The 20,030-nt window shown below is 40.2% G+C and overlaps 1 protein-coding gene and 1 long non-coding RNA gene across 2 annotated transcripts; one reads left to right on the top strand and one right to left on the bottom strand.

Moving 5' to 3' along the window:
• Positions 1 to 2,601: 2,601 nt before the first annotated feature.
• On the bottom strand, positions 2,602 to 15,116 carry LOC140549229 (uncharacterized). Its single transcript, XR_011978967.1, has 3 exons — positions 14,341 to 15,116; positions 3,131 to 3,242; positions 2,602 to 2,667 (listed from the first exon to the last, which is right to left on the bottom strand). It is a non-coding gene; the product is annotated as an uncharacterized lncRNA (long non-coding RNA).
• On the top strand, positions 3,226 to 17,786 carry LOC140549227 (protein mono-ADP-ribosyltransferase PARP12-like). The gene is made up of 12 exons (XM_072672649.1): positions 3,226 to 3,566; positions 5,119 to 5,254; positions 10,169 to 10,547; positions 12,440 to 12,490; positions 12,636 to 12,762; positions 13,293 to 13,458; positions 14,370 to 14,490; positions 14,961 to 15,057; positions 15,181 to 15,253; positions 15,459 to 15,589; positions 15,821 to 15,972; positions 16,852 to 17,786. The coding sequence occupies exons 1-12, from the start codon at positions 3,277 to 3,279 to the stop codon at positions 17,442 to 17,444; spliced, it is 2,316 nt and encodes a 771-aa protein (XP_072528750.1). The 5' UTR covers positions 3,226 to 3,276; the 3' UTR covers positions 17,445 to 17,786.
• Positions 17,787 to 20,030: the final 2,244 nt, after the last annotated feature.

Genomic DNA, 20,030 nt, shown 5'->3' on the forward strand with positions numbered 1-20,030 from the left:
CTAAATGTGACCCATGGGAGATTAAGGTGGGCTGTAACAATAAGGTCCCATATATGTCTCAGTGCCAGTACCACCCATTAATTACCCTCCCACTCTGACTATACTACATAGACATTAATTTATTATTTACCGTACAGTGAGTCTGTTCAAATGTAAATAAATTTTTCTTCCAAAGTTAAAAGCTTGTAAATGCAAATGTCGTTGTGTAAACGAAAGCTGTTTTGTTACTTACATGTAGCCACTAAAGAAAACAAGAAGAAACAAAAACTAAAACCTACAAACGGAAAAAGTGATAAGATAAAGACCCACTCCTGCTTAATTTAGAATTTCTTTATGCTACATGAGTTTAAAATAAGATTTTTAATACTTGAGTCATTATTTCACAGTAGTAACACTTACTTTTGTATAGTTTCAGACTCCTCTCCCCACCTCTGCAGGCTCGTAGTGCCTCGTCTCCTGCGCTGCGATTGGCTGTTGATTGACATTCACAAGCAGTTGGCCAATCCTAGCGCATGGGGGCGGGCCTTGTCGCAATACGGGTGGGGGAAAGTTACGCGTCGTGTGCAGCGTTTGTGGGCGTGGTTAAGTCAGTAGCCTCTTTAAAGCTGTATCTGGATCAGCCTGATGGTTCACACGGCGTATTACCATGCTGTACTGCACCCACAACACTGCTCCCAGGCCAGCATTTACCCACAAATATCTTGTCTTCCCAGCATGTATGGAAAAGAAACTGGGAATTCAAGCCGTTGCACACTCTTGACACTCTAGAGTGAAAGGTTGCTTAATCGACTTTTTTAAAACAGTAAAAACCTGAAAACGGTGCATTGTTGCTAGAAAGCCACTTTTACACTATCACTGATGGCAGCTCAGGAGAAATGATGATCATATTATTAGTAGTAAGGCGGTGGTAAGGGCAGCTGTTCATTAGCGTCCTGGTGACAGTAAGCCAAAAGTAATAGTACACAGTCTTCAAGAGAACACTGACTATTAAGACATTTAAATAAGCTTTGGTATGGCGACATGTTCAATACTGTTAAGAAAATGTTGTATAAACCAAAGAAAATACTTTATTATTAAAAATTGACATCAGAGATCTGGCATTTTGTTTCAGCAAAAAGTGGTTGCCTTCTCTCTTGGCCACTGAGAGAAGAAAGAGTGGTTAAATATGTAATTCAGCATTTTCTATTCTTTGATAATCTTATGTTCCGTTGGATTGAGATCACAGTGTGACAATAACATCCTACTAGTAGTCATTTTGAAAGGATTTATACTCACATATTGTAATAGCAGGCATAGGGTACACTATTTTAAGGTATACATCTTAACATTTAGGAATTCTTTTATGAAACTGAGTTTCTGTCTTATTAAAAAAGAAATTCTACAGGAAATGAATTCAATGCTGGTGGAAGCTGGTTTATGCTGGTCTGATGCTAGTGCTGGTTGACCAGCATACCAGTGTCGAAAAGTTGCTAGTGATCACTATACCAGTGTTCAAAACACAGTATAGTTTCAACATAAGAAAAGCAATTCAAGAATGCGTGTCAGCAGATTCCAAAAAAAAAAAAAAAAACATGTGTTACATAACTGGAATGATTACAGTCTATGTTTAGAAATTGTTTAGTTTTGGTGAAGTTAATCTGATTATAAAATCTGGGCAAGCAAGTGCAACATTTGTGATCTTGTGAACTTTCTTGGACTTCCAACCACAGATGGTATTGGGGACCTAACTCACAGTATCCAAATGATGAGAGCAACACTTGGGAGTCACAAAATAAAATTCCAAATGTCTTGAAAAACAATAAAAGAATTTTCTAATTAAATAAACTTAAAAATAATGAATTTGACTTGCATGTACCATACGGATCTTTAAATACTTTTGTAATAGCTACTTTGCAACGTCCAGGACTCCAAGCTCTCTATTGAAAAATAGATTGGTTCGAAAGGTTTATAAATGGAGCCCTCTAGTGGCCTGGGGTCCGAAAGAGGGCAAAACGTATGCAGCCCATAAGGTGCAAACAAGAAGCTCTGTTTGTTAGCAATAACTAGTCATTAATAATGCCTGTCAGGATGTGTCTGTGTACATTTGGCATAAGTGATTACACCTGCTTCAGTATGACGAAGTGGAAACAGCCTTAATGTGGGTCTTCCTCATGCCTTACATTCTGTTTCAGGTGTTGTTAAACAGGTCTTGGGTATTTTTATCACTGTCGAGTCATTTTGGGGCATTTCTATTGCTCCACTCTTTAAGACATTCTAACACAATATCAAGAACAACTTGAAGATTGTCAAAAAGTTAAAAATCGATACAGGGTTTGGCATGACTCTTTTTTGGCCAACAATCAAATCAAATCATAATCAGAGAGTAAAGTCAAGTGAAAAGTGTTAGCTGATTTATTAGTGTGGTAGGGCCATTCATTCACATTGATTTATCAACGTTCAACAACATATTATTATGGGCATTTTCCTAGATTTTAGGGGCAAAACATATTTAATATTTGAGGCATTTTTGAATGATGAACCTGTTTGCTGCTTACAACAGCTGCAATAAACACAGGGTGAGCATTATTATAAACTACATACATACATAAATTACATCCTTACTTTCTCCGTATATCATGATCCTCCATCCCTCGCATCAACAGTGCTGCAGCCAATACATGCAATTGACTGGAACGGAAATTCAGACACCGGTCAAATTCCCGTAAAGCAAGAAACCTTTATTATTTTTATTATTTTTATGATGATGATGATGATGATTATTATTATTATTATTATTATTATTGTTGTTGTTGTTGTTGTTGTTATACTATCATCCACCTGCTGGTTACAACTGGTAGTGTATGTGCAATAAGAACATAAAATGATCATATAAAATAAAATAAATAGCGGTAAATACATACTGAATTTTGGCAACATTACGCATGACTTAGACGATCCAAAGAACCATAGACACTTGTGATTTTTTCACAAAATCGCAGTATATATATATATTAATATTACTTTTCATATTGTATTTCATTTGACATTAGCTACTGATACTGAATAAAAATATTACTCTTTTCCTTTATGTCACATTAAGACAAAAAAACAACAACAACAACAACAACAAAAAAACAATTCTACAATTCACCCGAAAATGAGGGATTTTGCCAACATGGCAACAGCGCTGTTTACCCTTCCCAGTCCTCATGGTTAGGTTTCGTTTTCCTTTCGTCAGTAGTGCTCTTGTACTCCATGTAAGTCTGAAAGCAACCAGATCTAACTTCAACTTCCAACATGACGGAGTCTGACTGTATGAAGCTGATATGTGCTCGAAACGGAGCTATGAGCTACGACGAGCTGATACCCCAGTTCAGAAACAATCCCGTTTCTCTGATGTTCGGCGACAGCGTTGAGAGCATTATAGAAGACAGTGAATCGCTGGTTACCGTTTTTCTCAACGGACAGAAAACCGTCGTCGCTAAAAGCCCAGTGAAGCTGTGCAGAGCAAAGGACTGCTGTGGCTGCACGAATTTACACCTGTGTAAATTTTTCCTGTTTGGGGACTGTCCTTTCAGCAGAGGAAGGTAAGGACACGGTGAGATACAGTCGAGGTTAGCGTCCGTGAACGAGGAACGTGTTCCTGTTTGTAAAAGGCTCGTCTCTGTGTTCATGGTGAGATTAGACTAGGTATCAGGCCATAGGTCTACCGTCTTCGGCCTACATTTCAGATAGGAAGTTCAATATGTTCAATAAAGCTTTGGTTTTCTGTTAAGGATCTATTGAAACTGAGAATTATTCACAATTTAACCCATTTAACCACATTATTGAATACTACTACTACTGACTACTTCTGACATTACTTGTTTTCACTGTACAAATCCTACTTGTTATTTTACAGTAATGCAGAAGTCTGACCACCCCTGTTCATATGACGTTTGTCCTCTACAGAGAACACACTTATGCACATTTAGTGCACAATTACTGTTTATTTGCTTAATTGACCATATTGAATGAAAACAATAATACACATGAAATCAGATGAGGCATAAACAATGGTTATGACACTTTTCATATACATTTAAATATGTTTAATTCAGAAGAAAAATAAAAACTGCTTGAGGTTGAGGATGTGTAACTTTGTAATTTGTTTTACTTAGAAACAAGACTTTTTAACAGGTTTAGGGTTCCAGACATTTGCATATTACTGTATATGCACAGACAAATGCAAAGATTTTTGTAAACTAGCCATAGTACTGCCCTACTCGAGCTTCATTTGCTGGAGCAGGTTGTGAAAGTTGATATATGGCATATGAGTGATATATTTGACAGTGATTCCTAAAACCTGTGGAATCACCACTCAAAAACCATGAACAGAATTGAAGTTCTTCTGTTGCGTCAGAGAAATGCTCTAAATGATCTCCAGTCCTATGTTCACAGGGCTCGTGAATAACTGTGAACCACATGTTCATGATTTCACTGCTGGTTCTTTCATCAAGATCAGCTGGACTGTTGAGATAAAGGTGGATAAAGTGTGCCAGAGACCGTGTTATAATGTACGTGTCTTGTCGCTGTGGCATGTTCTCTGGTCTAAACTTTATTTTTATTTGAAAACTTGTTAGTCTTATTCTTATACTCTTATTACTCTTAAGAGTAGACTAATGCCAGGTGGAATAAAAACACTTTCAAATTATGGTTATTTGTCTTAGCTTAGCTTATTGTATTTACTCAGTTGCATGCTCCTCCACTTCTCAATCTGACATGCTATAAACTTAATATCTCTACCTACCATGTCACATGACAAAGTTTCCACACCCCACCACCACTCTCTCTTGCCCTTAATTTACTCTTATCTCAGGCACGGCTCCATTTATTATGTGTGTGTGGTTGGGGGGGGGGGCATAGTAGCAGAACTCCAGTCTAAGTTCCCTCCCTCTTACAGTCGTTCTTTGTGTCTGCTGTACCATGTCCTCACTCTTACAGCCATACTTTCTTCTCCCATCATATGACATCCCATCGTAAACCTTTCAGAATGTTTTCTCCTTCTGCAAAGCAACCAGTCTGGAGATACAACAGTGACATCTTTCAAAATTAAACACTGTCAAAATAACTCCTAAAATAACTTGTATTGCTCTGCAGGCGAAGATGCCGATTTTGCCATGACCTGCACTCAGAACAGAACAGCCACGTCCTGCTGAATAACGGCTTGAGCCAGTTGGACAAGAGAGAGCTTTGCATCCTTCTTCTCCAGAGTGACACCAGCCTCCTACCTCCTGTAAACATCATACACCTTCACTTCAATCATACTTCTCAGTCATAATTAGCTTTCTTTAAATGTTCAGCTTGGGGTACACTTTTTGAACAGCCATTCTGAACTGTTCTAACTTGCATGTTGTATGCTTCTAAGGAAGTGATTTGGCATGGGAAAAAGCCCCAGCAACAAGGTGGAAATGATTATTGCTTTTAAAACTAATACACTACAACTCAGTATACCGTTAAAAATATGTAATACGTTTGGCATTTCTGCTGTTCCACTGTTCGTGGTCTGCAGCAAAAAAAGCACAGAACATGTCCAAAATGTCTTGGTACACTGAAGCATTAAGAGTTCCCCTCACTAAAACTAAGAGGCCTATAGGCCAGCCCTTGAAAAATAAAGTTAGACTTCATAGCTGGCACAGTTCATTCAAACATTTTCCTGACATTCTTTAAACCCAGACTCGTCCACTGTAACTTTACGTGTTCTGAGTTGTTGTGGTACCTAAGCGCCTCCACTCTTTAATAATACGACTTACAGTTGAAGGGAAGAAATTTCATAGAGTTACTTGTTGCCACGGTGGCATCCTATTACAACACCGAGCTGAAATTCAGTGAGCTCTTTAGAAATACCCAATCTTTAGGACACAACATGGGTTACTGTGAAAGGTAAAAATGAACAAAACTTCACTGTGTGGCCAGTAGCAGCCATTTTAGACATTTAGTATTTTACTGAATTTCTTTTTGTGAGCATGGATGTCACACAGGCATATGCACTTATACACTGTGTGCAGAATTATTAGGCAAATGAGTATTTTGATCACATCATCCTTTTTATACATGTTGTCCTACTCCAAGCTCTATAGGCTTGAAAGCCAACTATCAATCAAGTAAATCAGGTGATGTGCATCTCTGTAATGATAAGGGGTGTGGTCTAATGACATCAACACCCTATATAAGGTGTGCTTAATTATTAGGCAACTTCCTTTCCTTTCGGCAAAATGGGTCAGAAGAGAGATTTGACGGACTCTGAAAAGTCAAAAATTGTGAGATGTCTTGCAGAGGGATGCAGCAGTCTTGAAATTGCCAAACTTTTGAAGCGCGATCGCCAAACAATCAAGCGTTTAATGGCAAATAGCCAACAGGGTCGCAAGAAATGTGTTGGAAAAAAAAGCTGCAAAATAAGTGCCCATGAATTGAGGAAAATCAAGTGTGAAGCTGCGAAGATGCCATTTGCCACCAGTTTTGCCATATTTCAGAGCTGCAACGTTACTGGAGTATCAAAAAGCACAAGGTGTGCGATACTCAGGGACATGGCCAAGGTAAGGAAGGCTGAAAAACGACCACCTTTGAACAAGAAACATAAGATAAAATGTCAAGACTGGGCCAAGAAATATCTTAAGACTGATTTTTCTAAGGTTTTATGGACTGATGAAATGCGAGTGACTCTTGATGGGCCAGATGGATGGGCCCGAGGCTGGATCAGTAAAGGGAAGAGAGCTCCACTCCGACTCAGACGCCAGCAAGGTGGAGGTGGGGTACTGGTATGGGCTGGTATCATCAAAGATGAACTTGTGGGACCTTTTCGGGTTGAGGATGGAGTGAAGCTCAACTCCCAGACCTACTGCCAGTTTCTGGAAGACACCTTCTTCAAGCAGTGGTACAGAAAGAAGTCGGTATCGTTCAAGAAAAACATGATTTTCATGCAGGACAATGCTCCATCACATGCATCCAAATACTCCACAGCGTGGCTGGCCAGTAAGGGTCTAATAGAAGAAACAATGATGACATGGCCCCCTTGTTTACCTGATCTGAACCCCATAGAGAACCTGTGGTCCCTCATAAAATGTGAGATCTACAGGGAGGAAAAACAGTACACCTCTCTGAGTGTCTGGGAGGCTGTGGTGTCTGCTGCACGCAATGTTGATCGTAAACAGATCAAGCAGCTGACAGTATCTATGGATGGAAGGCTTTTGAGTGTCATTGTAAAGAAAGGTGGCTATATTGGTCACTGATTTGTTTTTGGTTTTGTTTTTGAATGTCAGAAATGTTTATTTCTAAATTTTGTGTTATATTGGTTTACCTGGTGAAAATAAACAAGTGAGATGGGTATATACAGTGGGGAAAAAAGTATTTAGTCAGTCACCAATTGTCCAAAAGTTCTCCCACTTAAAAAATGAGAGAGGCCTGCAATTGACATCATAGGTAGACCTCTACTATGAGAGACAAAATCAGAAAAAAAATCAGAAAACCACATTGTCTGATTTTTAAAGAATTTATTTGGAAATAATGGTGGAAAATAAGTATTTGGTCACCTACAAACAAGCAAGATTTCTGGCTGTCACAGACCTGTAACTTCTTCTTTAAGAGGCTTCTCTGTCCTCCACTCATTACCTGTATTAATGGCACCTGTTTGAACTCGTTAACAGTATAAAAGACACCTGCCCACAACCTCAAACAGTCACACTCCAAACTCCACTATGGGGAAGACCAAAGAGCTGTCGAAGGACTCCAGAAACAAAATTGTAGACCTGCACCAGGCTGGGAAGACTGAATCTGCAATAGGCAAGCAGCTTGTGTGAAGAAATCTACTGTGGGAGCAATAATCAGAAAATGGGAGACCTACAAGACCACTGCTAATCTCCCTTGATCAGGGGCTCCACGCAAGATCTCAGCCCGTTGGGTCAAAATGATCACAAGAACAGTGAGCAAAAATCCCAGAACCACACGGGGGGGACCTAATGAATGACCTGCAGAAAGCTGGGACCAACGTTACAAAGGCTACCGTCAGTAACACACTACGCCGTCAGGGACTCAGATCTTGCAGTGCCAGACGTGTTCCCCTGCTTAAGCCAGTACATATCCGGGCGTGTCTGAAGTTTGCTAGAGAGCATTTGGATGTTCCGAAGAGAATGTCTTATGGTCAGATGAAACCAAAGTAGAACTGTTTGGTACAAACACAACTCGTTGTGTTTGGAGGAGAGCGAATGCTGAGTTGCATCCAAAGAACACCATACCAACTGTGAAGCATGCTTTGGGGCTGTTTCTCTGCAAAGGGACCAGGGCGACAGGTCAGTGTACATGAAAGAATGAATGTGGCTATGTATTGTGAGATTTTGAGTGCAAACCTCCTTCCATCAGCAAGGGCATTGAAGATGAAACATGGCTGGGTCTTTTAGCATGACAATGATCCCAAGCACAATGCCAGGGCAACAAAGAAGTGGCTTCGTAAGAAGCATTTTAAGGTCCTGGAGTGGCCTAGCCAGTCTCCAGATCTCAACCCCATAGAAAACCTTTGGAGGGAGTTGAAAGTCCGTGTTGCCCGCCGACAGCCCCAAAACATCACTGCTCTAGAGGAGATCTGCATGGAGGAATGGGCCAACCAGCATTGTGGATGACTCCACCCACCCTTCACACAGACTGTTCTCCCTCCTGCCATCAGGAAGAAGGTACCACAGCATCCGGTCCAACACGACCAGACTCTGCAACGGCTTCTTCCCCCAAGCCATCAGACTCCTCAACACAACTCAACTTCTGAACTGATATCTTTCTGGTACATGTACACTCTCCCTCTCTCTCTCTCTCTCTCTCTCTCTCTCCAACCATTTACCCCAGGAAAAAAGGGGAAGCATTTTTGCACAAAGCATTGCACTAATAACTTTACTACCTCACTGGACTCTATTTATTACACATTGCACAATTTGCACACTACCGGCAATTATTTATTATTCTCTGGTCTGTACTGTGTTGTGTTGTCTGTCCGCACTTGTTTGTTTGTGTTGCACTTGTGTCTTGTATGCACTGTCTATGTTGCACCATGGTCCTGGAGGAACGTTGTTTCATTTCACTGTGTACTCTGTATGTAGTTGAAATGACAATAAAACCCACTTGACTTGACTTACCAGCAACGGTGTGTGCCAACCTTGTGAAGACTTACAGAAAACGTTTGACCTCTGTCATTGCCAACAAAGGATATATAACAACATATTGAGATGAACTTTGAGATGAATTTTCCACTATTATTTGCTAATAAATTCTTTAAAAATCAGACAATGTGATTTTCTGATTTTTTCCCCTTATTCTGATTATTTTTCCCCTCTCATAGTTGAGGTCTACCTATGATGTCAATTACAGGCCTCTATCATCTTTTTAAGTGGGAGAACTTGCACAATTGGTGACTGACTAAATATTTTTTTTCCCCACTGTATTTGTTTTTTATTAAGTTGCCTAATAATTCTGCACAGTAATAGTTACCTGCACAAATAGATATCCTCCTAAGATAGCCAAATCTAAAAAAAAAACCCACTCCAACTTCCAAAAATATTAAGCTTTGATGTGAGTCTTTTGGGTTGATTGAGAACATAGTTGTTCAATAATAAAAAGAATCCTCTCAAATACAACTTGCCTAATAATTCTGCACACACTGTAAACAGATTACATTAGACGCTTCATTTCAAAACACATTTCACACGACACGAAGGGGCTCCAAAGTCAGCACCACGTTGATCTAAAATGCTAGCCACTGTAAAGTGCATTTTTATAGCCCACAGTACATCATATTGTATCCTAAACCACACTGACTAGTCTGCACAACGGTAATGATGACCTGGATCTGGTTTGAGTGGGCTAAGAAAAGTCTTTAACAATTTGAGTGACTATTGACATCTAGTGTTTGTCACCTATAATAGCCTAATAGCTCCAGTGCTGTCTCCAAGATGCCAATTTTCTGTCTTGTCTGGTCGACTACATCTGTGTTAGAGACCTTTTTGCAAGTTTTAACTCCAACTCAAATATAACATTTCCCATTCAGCCAATCAAGACTAGTAAATTGATGTATCAGGTGGGGTTGGATCTAAGGTCTGTGGGAATGTAGCTCTCTAGGAGCACTGATGTAAACTCTCAGGTGTTATCATCTCTCTGTTTCTTTCTCACTCAGGTGTGCCATTCCTACAACAATGGCACAGGTCCGTACGGGCGATGTCAGGATGGTGACAACTGTAAGAGGCTGCACATCTGTGAGAAATACCTCAGAGAGCCGTGCCAGTGTCCACGCTCACACGACTTCTATGAGCCTCATCCTCTGAGAACACTGCAGGAGAGGGGTGTGCCCCATGAGCTCCTGCCATGTATGAAGGATGTGTACGCTCACATTGAAGTCTTAAGGAGCCAGAACAAAAACAGACCACCTCGAAACAGTTGGCAGAGAACCAACAAAGGCTCTAGCCAACCACAGCAGGCATCAGCCAATGCTAATATTAACGCAGAGCAGAGAGCCAGTGTGAGTTCAAACTCCAGAGCTCCTCAGTACTCAGCAGGTAAAGTTACAGTCTATTTATTAGCTTCCATCTTATTAAATTATGAGGCTGTTCCTAAACAAGTGGGAGCCAGGATGGGCTCTGTAATATTCACAAGTTTGGCATCAAGTGTAAATGTTGATACAGTGAGCTATGTAGTGTAGCATATCGCACATGAGTTTGCATCCTGAAAAAGCAAGTATACCAAGGCTCTTAGAGCAACGGCAAAAAAAACCTGACTATTTGCCTTTTTCTGCAAGCTCCCTAGAGCACATACTGCTGGCAGATTAGAAATTGACTGGAAATTGACAGAATATTTTCTTACTGGTTTAAACGCTGCCAGAGGTGCAACATTGCATGCATGTTTACACTGCACATAGTAAAATTTGTAAAATTGTTCATGAGTGAGCATGCAAGCTGTTTCTGAGTGCACTCTGAATCAGTAAGCCCTTATTATTCTGTATTTTAATTAGAGTACCCTTAAAACATTTTTATTAATGTGTTTTCATATTCAACCTAAGAGTTTCTGACAGGTTATTAATAGTGGAAAGTAGATTCAAATGCAGAAATAGTGGTGAGACAAAACAGCGAGACTGACCAGCTATGTGTGACAACCTAAACCCAACAGGCACTTTACCCAACATCCTTTACTAAATGCATGTGTCCACTGACAACAGGAACAACTTTCGCCAAGTGAAGACTACTAACGGCATCCAAATAGAACAGTGAAGTTTTGGAAAAACAACAAAAAAAGCTTAAACTCAAAAAATCTCAGCCTAACAGGCTAGCTACTGCCATGGTAGGCAAGTGACATAACTACAATAGCTCTAACTTTCATTCCCAGTGATGAGACTTCTAATGTTAATATCTGTTTTTAGTAGTTAAGTTTAAGTAAGTTTGTGACATAGCCCCACTTCTGTTTATTTATTTATTTGTTTAATTACTGTGTATGCATTAGTTATTTCCGTATTCTATGCTTTTGCTGATATTTGTTTTGTTGTCCGGTGTCGATCAGGAAAGGATCCCCTTTGGAGTCTTGGTTCCTCTTAAGCTTTCTTCTTCTCGTTCTGAGGAAGTTTTTTCTTGCCACTGTCACCAACTTATTGACAGTAACCAACCTATTTTATCTGTAGTATTACCAAATTTAAGAGCTTTGTGTCCTTATGTGCCAGTCTGTATGATGAACCTGGCATGATAATCAGTTTGCTTTCCAGTGAGTTTTTAGATTTCAAAGTAAACAGTGCCTATGTAAAGTGCATCATGCATGCAAAACAAGCTTTTTGCTTGAATGGGAATTCTACATACTAATTTAACTAAATATCCAAAATAATGAAATGGTTAAGATGTCAACAAAGTCAATAAAAGTGTTTTCCAGTGTGAAAGATTTTGATCTAGAGAAACCTCAAAGTACCGCCTGATGTCTAAGACATGATTCTACAAAAAGATTTTAGACATAATGTATTTTTAAGTGAATGCATGTCAGAAAGGACAGTAAGGTTAATATTATTAAAACTCATCACTTGTAGGTTCACTAGTGGATGTGAATTGTGAGTAAAATACACTTGCTTTGAAGACACAGAGACCCCAAGGTCCTATCATCATCACTGTATTTTCTCTCTAAAAACAAAAAAACACATTTCACATCAAATCAGTCACAATGACTTTGTTAACATCTCACTGATTTATTTATGTACAGGTTTTGAAAACATGATAAATATGAGGATTTTTTGTAGCAGCTATATTGAATACCATCTCTATGGAATATGTCATACAGGAATCACTGCCCTTTTTATATGATTATAGAGAGGGTAGTTTCCCAGTTAAGCTCTAGATTTTGGAATGTAGCTGACCTTTACATGATTCTAGGTTTAATCTCATTGAATGAAAAATTACACCTCTTTCTGTTTCCCCAGAAAAAAAAGAGATCTGCATGTACTTTGTCAAAGGAAGCTGCAAGCATAGTGGTAAGTCCAACATCTATTTTTTAAATTATGGTCTGAATAGAATGTAAACTTTTTTTTAAAAAGTTCATGTTTGAATTCAAAATGGATGATAAAATCTCTCAAAAAATAAGTTCATAATCAGATCTTAATATTTACTTTCCTGCAGATAGGTGTATAAGGGAGCACTCAAAACTGCCCTACAAGTGGGAGTTTAAAAATGGGGATGCCTGGGCAGCTCTTCCTAACAATGAAGAGATTGAAAAAGATTACTGCAACCCAGCAAAGACATACAGGTAGGATGCGTTTGGACTGTTAAACCTCACACAATACTTTAAAGGAATAGTTTGGGGGAAAATCTGATTTATTACTATTACTTACTCCAAATGCTGTTGATCAGCCACAACATGTTAGTGTGTTAGTATAGTATAGAAAGGGAGATGCTAAGGTAACGTGGCTAACCAATACTGGACTTATCTATCTCATACCAATCTAATTTCCATAACTACACCGCCTAAACGTCTCTCTCCCGTTTAACACACAATAGTAGCATTGGTTAGACTCATTCTCAGCCAGTTAACCGACACAACGGTGATAATACTTGTGTTGGGAGTCCACAAGCTTGAGTATAAAATATGTAAAAGTGTATCCACCTTTCCATTCTCTGTGTGTTTTGCAACCTGTACTTATATTACTCAGCTATGCTGTTACTGTACCTTTAAGATTTAAAACATGCTGCAAAATTGCTGAGAAATCAATTTATCCTATACATTTTCAAGACTCAGACCCTGAGGTAAAAAAAATCATAATTTGCTCTTTGTTAAAGCTCTGGCCCTGATCCAGTGTATTTCGATACAATGACCCGTGGATCTTACACCGTGAGGCGTCTCTCTACAGTCTCCTCAGTTGTCCAACCCCACTTCATCCTCACCACCACCTGGACCTGGTATTGGGAGGATGAGTTTGGGAACTGGATCCAGTACGCATCAGCAGTAAGTTACAGTGTTAAGATATTAATTGGGGTTCAGTGCCAGCAAAAGATAGCAATAAATAACAACATTGTCTCACATAGAAATATGATCATATAGGTTGATTGTTTCAGTTCAAAAATACAGCCTATTTGGTCCTATTTCTGTCCATCCTCTAGTAGCGAACACAAACACATGGATGAAGAACAAGTGATAAAACAGGAGATTGTGTCGAAGAAATTCCTGCTATTTATGAATGTTTTAATGGACCAAACGTACTAGAGAAATAGTATGGATTCATCAGTTGAGTGTGGTTAAGGTTAGAATAAAGGTTTAGAATAAGTGTTAAGATTAGGTTCAGATTAAGTGTAGGTGTGGACATATAGATGTGAGTCCCTTGTAATTTTTTCTTTGTTGCCAGAGGTCACGTTTCCCCTTAACGTAAACATGGGTCATTTTACAAGATGAAACAAACGATTAATGTGGACATACATAGTACTGTGCGAAAGTCTTGGGCAATGACAACAATTGTAAAAACTGCTGTGTTAGCAGTTTTGACTGTAAAAATACCATTACAGTAAATGTCAACATTAGAAAAACACAGTTAGAAGAGTTTGGTTGCTGCCTTATCTGTTCACTTAGTACTATTTATTGGATGGTAACTGGAGAAAACTTGAACAAAATAGTTAAGCTCACACATTAAATCACTTTGGATTGTTTGTGTTCTTTTGTGTTTACTCTAAGGCTTTTCTTACATATAAATACTTTCCATATAGTAGCTTTACATATCATGTATCAGTTTCTTAGAAGACCCTAAAGAAATGTCAACAATGCTGTTAGAGTGCAACCAATGGGGGTGTAAGCATATATAATGAAGGTGTTTTATAGAATGGAGTTCAGAATCACCTGTTCCATCATATGTCTTTGCTTTTCAGAGTGGAGGCCACAACACAGCTTCCATCACCAGTGAGGACCTGGAGCAGAAATATATACAAGACAACAAAGCAGTAGTGGACTTTACTGCTGGCTCACAATCATATACGCTCAGCTTCCGAGGTACCATAAAACACTGTTTATCAGAATGTAAATAATCTTTACAGTTAATGAAGCTAGTCTGTATTTACTCCATGATGATGCATACACAATTGCTTATAATTCTTAGATGCAGTATTTCTGGTAACACAGTATACAGATATACAGTATATATCATGAGGCATGGGAAACATTGTTAATTGCCACAAAGTATAACAGTAACAGTATAATAATACATAGTTTGTAGCTCACTCTGACACATGGATGTTCTTGCACAGTTGTTTCTTTACCTAAAGAGTTGATCACCATGTTACCACATACAGCATGTTCATACAGAGATCATTTGCAAAATAATGTTCTCTTCAGCAGTCATTGCTGGTTAAGATCAATGCAACAGTAACAGCAACATATGTGCAGAAAAGCTGACAAATAAAGCAAATGCTTATAGCATAGGTGTTTATGGTTGAAATTAAGAAAGATATGATATGGTTCAGATATGATACAGACCAACAAGAACTATGGGACCAAGAAGCTTGTGAGGCGCCGGCCTGTATTTGTGTCATCGGTAGATGCGCAAACAATCAAAACAAGGTAAGAAGATTGAAGATGTTTTGACATTTAAAAGAGAATTTTGACAATAAAGTGATGTAAGTCCCTTTAGCCCAAAGTGAATCAAACTGGTAAACACTGGAAATGTGTCGTTCTTGTTCTCAGCAAGAGGCAGATCAGTTTTAAAACTCTACCAAGCCACTGGGATAAGGCACTGACACCTGAGACTGGCTACAAGGTGTGTTTGTGTTAAGCACATCAGCAAAAATGGTTTATATCTCAGTTTTGTTCATTTGCTTCTTTTTTTATATAGTCTTTCGTTTGAGCATTAAGTTTTACGTAAATAAAGTAACACTTTTCTAAGCTACTGTGCCTTCATTAACTTAACTACTACTACTACTAAGTAGTACTACTAAACTCATTAATTTCCTGTTTTTACACAGAGAGTGCAGCTGCAGAGCACTTCTGTAGAATACAAGGAGATCCAGAACATGTTCAGTGCCACCTTGCATGGTTTTACCATTCTCCAGATAGAGAGAATTCAAAACAAAGCCCTGTGGGAAGTTTTTCAGTGGTATGTTTCCATGCTCTCTGTTGCAGTACATGTTACTGTGCTGTGAGAATGCTGACAAATCACAGCTGTATTACACACAAGTGTATTTCTGGGTGTTTCGATGAGGTTATTTGAGTACTCCAACAAAAGTCAACTATTTTGGTTCAAATCCTGTTCACCAGTGTGAAAGTTATTTCAGTAGAAATTGTGCTCATTCTATTGTGGTGCATTTGGTTTGGGTTGTCCTTACAGGCAGAAAGATGTTATGAAGAAAAACAATGCGGGGAGAAATGTTGGAGAGAGAAAATTGTTTCATGGAACAGATCCCAAGCACATAGATGCCATCTGCCTAAATAACTTTGACTGGAGAATCTGTGGAACACATGGCACAGCCTATGGGAAAGGTTTGCCAAAATATATTTATATAGTTATATATATTTATATAATGTACTTAACCTTTTACAGATTTAATAGTAACAGTGACGTTTTTATAGTCAATTACAGCATGTGCTGTGCAACTGATTACATTGTTTACATCTGTTATATGTAATATAGAGTGATACACTGGTAGTAAGAGATAATAGATAGGTATATTATTGGGGACTAAATGTATGTTTTATGTGTTGATGTGCAGTAAATTTAGATCTCATCTCATGACACATTTTAGTAAAAATGTAAATGGAACCCATGCAAACTGATGCAGATTTAATCTAGACATAAAGCACATCATAATGCAAAGTGTGAACAGCTTCTTCATTTTTCAGATGTTTGTAAAGTTGGAACAGCATTGTGACATTGTGCTTTGACTATTCATGTTGTTGAAATTGGAGCCTGAAAAATTGGTCAGAAATTTCTGGTCAATATTGACGGTCCATGGTGATTGGATTTTGAAGAGAAATAGGCTGATAATGCATAACTATTAACAGTCTGTTTGGTTGTGCCATTAACAGGATTTAAATACCCCATGTTACAGCAAGAGAGATTCATTAGGCAGTTGTTCCACCTGGGATGTATATATACTTGTGGTGGGATGTTTACATGGACTCATAATGGACATGAATGCTGTATTTATGCTTCATTCTATCTTTATTTCCTTTTAATACATTCATTCTGCCCCAGAAAATAACAATTCAAAGCAATCACTGAAAGCTTGATATTGCAATGACATTCATGTCCATGATGAGTGTATATAAACGTCTGATTACAACTGTACATTGTATACTGCAGTTTTAAAATGTTGCCCAATACATTCTAAACCAAGATCAACATTTCTCTTACCTCAGGAAGTTATTTCGCCAAGGATGCAAAGTACTCCCACAGCTACACTGGAGACTCCACAGTTCGAAACATGTTTGTCTGTCAGATTCTGGTGGGAGACTACACTGTCGGCAACTCCAGCTATGTCCGGCCTCCTTCCAAAGATGGAGGAGATACCGTCTTCTATGACAGCTGTGTGAATGATATCCGTAACCCATCCATATTTGTAGTGTTTGAGAAGCATCAGATCTATCCGGAGTATCTGATTCAGTACAGAGAGGCACATACATCTTACTCTAGTTCACCAACTTACCATTACCCTGCTGCAGTTAACAGAGCATCTTATACTCAAACAGCTCGGCCATCTGCAGCTGCAACAACAGCTACTTCTGTCTGGCCCACAACTGCACCAGCGTCTACATACCAGTACACAACTGCAGCAACATCTACATACAAGCCCACCCCCACACCAAGATCTGTACATCAGACCACACCTGCAGCAACATATACACCTAAGACCACAGCAGCATCAATGTCATATTATGCACCCACATATGCATCTACCAGACCTTCTACCCCAAATCGTTCCAAATCAGAGTCGTCCTGCATTATCTGCTGAAGCTGTAGCAGAAATAGGCTGTCTTAAATGTTAACTATTTTAATTGCACAAAGATTTACACTGTGTAGCACTTTAGCTGAACATTGTGACGTTATTATGATGACATTTAAATCTTGATGCAGTTAACATGAGTTTTTCATGTACTGTATGCCACTGTTGTTATACTGCTTTATAAACAGGACACTCAGGTTTCTATGCAGGACTTTATTATAATATATTATTGAATACATATTATAGATCATGGGGGTCTTATTATTCAAAGTAAGAATTGTGTACCTGAACTTGTGATCCACAGCTTTCCACATCAAGGATAATAAAAAAAATTGTTGAAAATTAAATAAATGTTTTTTGTGATCAATTTCACAAATTCATTTTCACATTAAATATTAATACCATATTCATTATTTTGCATGCTTATAATCACTTGTGAATCTTCTATACACACACAACACCTTATGCAGTATACTCATCTTGAAGATGCTGTGTGCCAGACACCATACCCTTCAGAACCGATCATGCATGTCACCGCTGGAAACTGTAAAGGAAAATATTTATTACAAATCCTTTGTAACATTTCTATGGGTCCATTCATCATTTTTGCCACAATGTAAAAAAAGCAACTGGAAGATGAAGAAAGTCAAAAATTGAAAAAAATAATTACAATTGTCACGCCCGCGCTGCCGCGCCCGCCCCAGGGGCGGTCTTGGGCCGCGGCTCACAGGCGATCAAGAACTCCTCCTTCAAAGTCATGTCATGTTTAGTTATGCTCTGGACTTTTATGTTGAAAAGGACTCTTGTGTTGACACCCATCGTCGCCATCTTGGTTTTAGGTTGTGTTTGTCATGTGTCTGTTCATCGTTTGGTTAATGTGTTACACCTGTGGGTGTGTATCTGGTGTATTTAAGTAGGGCTAGTGTCAGCTGCCGGTAGCTGAGAATTACTCTTAGTAAATCCAATGCACTCAGGCTACTCAGCTAATCTTGGGTACTCAGGGTTCACCGGTCTAGTCTGTAAGTCCGTCTGTATCTAGAGGACTCTTCTGGCCGTAGCTAGTTGAGCATAGCAAGCTAACTAGCTAGGCAGTATTATTCTCAGGGTCTGTTTGGGGGCTACTGCAGGTCTGCGGCGATCTCGCCAGGCTTCACGGGTTTAGCGTGCTCAGGTTCTGGAGCTCCGGTAGTGAGCAACTCGTACGCTCGATTTGGCAAGTAGCTTCCCCTCCGTCGGACCGGTTCGGTCGTCTAGGTTTGGCGGCTGACTCCCCACTTCCATGAGTCGTGTAAGTTCAGCGCGCCTGACTAGCGCACCTCTTTTGTCTCAGTTAAGAGTTTTTCCCAGGCTCTGCTTGGTGGTTTATGTTTCCGTATAGCGGTTCAGGCTCAGCCCCGGCAGCTAGCACAGCCCTAGTGCCTCGCCAGCCCCAGGTGTGTTCTTTTGTTTTGCCCCTCTTGGTTGTCACGGTTGTTTATGTTCCTCTTTGCCCCACGTAATTCTTGCTGCTTTTTCTATTCTGTCCCACAATAAACTTCTCGCTTTGGTCCATCCCCTGCGAGTGTTCACCCATTCTTGTCAGACCGTGTGGATCATGACAGAATTCTCAGCCGAATACCCCCGAACAGCGGGGATGGTTGTCAGAGATCTGGCTGCTCGCGCCCAAGGACAAGTCTTGGGGCAGTAGCACCACTCTCTACAGAGTTTCTGAGGCCGTTGGTCGCCTGAGGCAGCATCAGGCGTACCAACGGCAGCTAGTCGCCCAACTAGTGGGTGACACCAAGAGGCTCACGAAGCCAGTGGTTTCTCCCAGCCAAGTCACTAGTCCGTATCTGATGGACATTTCGGATACGTATTCAGGCGATCCAGAGCTTTGCGAGGGGTTCTTGTTTCAGTGCTCGGTGTATTTATGTAGTCGAGGAACCAGCACTGACCAGGCAATGGTCACCTTTCTTTCTCGCTGGAGAAGCTCTGGATTGGGCCATGACCACCTGGGAAGAGCTTAGCGTGGAGCCCTTCTCGGAGTACCTGAAGCACTTCAAGGCGGTGTTTCAGCGTCATCGAGGGGGGCCTCACGTCGGGCGACCTGTTGCTGTGACTGGAGCAGGGCAGCAGGTCGGTGGCCCACTATGTGCTGGAGTTCCGCTCCTTGGCTGCGCGTAGTGAGTGGAGTCACGCTGTGCTTGCTGCCCAGTTCCGCAACGGGCTTGCCCCCCGTTTGCAGCAGGAGTTGGCGTGCCGAGGTGAGTCGCTTGAGCTGGATGAGCTCATAATGCTCGCCATCAGGCTCGACCAGCTCCCAGGTCGTCCTACCCCACCATGTCACAGCCAAAGTCACAGAGAGCTGGGGGTTTAGCTGCCGGGCCTGGAAGGCAGACCGGTCCGGTTACGCAGCGTCGAGGTGGGTTTACGGGTCCAGAGTCGTCTGCGGTACCTGTCAGCGAGCCCATGGAGGTGGGCGTGTGCCACCTCAAGCCGACGTCTGCTCCCGAGGTTGTTTCTGTTCCTCTGGCCCATCCCCTGCGAGTGTTCACCCGTTCTTGTCAGACCGTGTGGATCATGACAACAATATGCAGTTGCATATGTATATCAAAT

The sequence above is a fragment of the Salminus brasiliensis genome, chromosome 2, assembly GCF_030463535.1.
Source record: "Salminus brasiliensis chromosome 2, fSalBra1.hap2, whole genome shotgun sequence".
Lineage (NCBI taxonomy): Eukaryota > Metazoa > Chordata > Actinopteri > Characiformes > Bryconidae > Salminus > Salminus brasiliensis.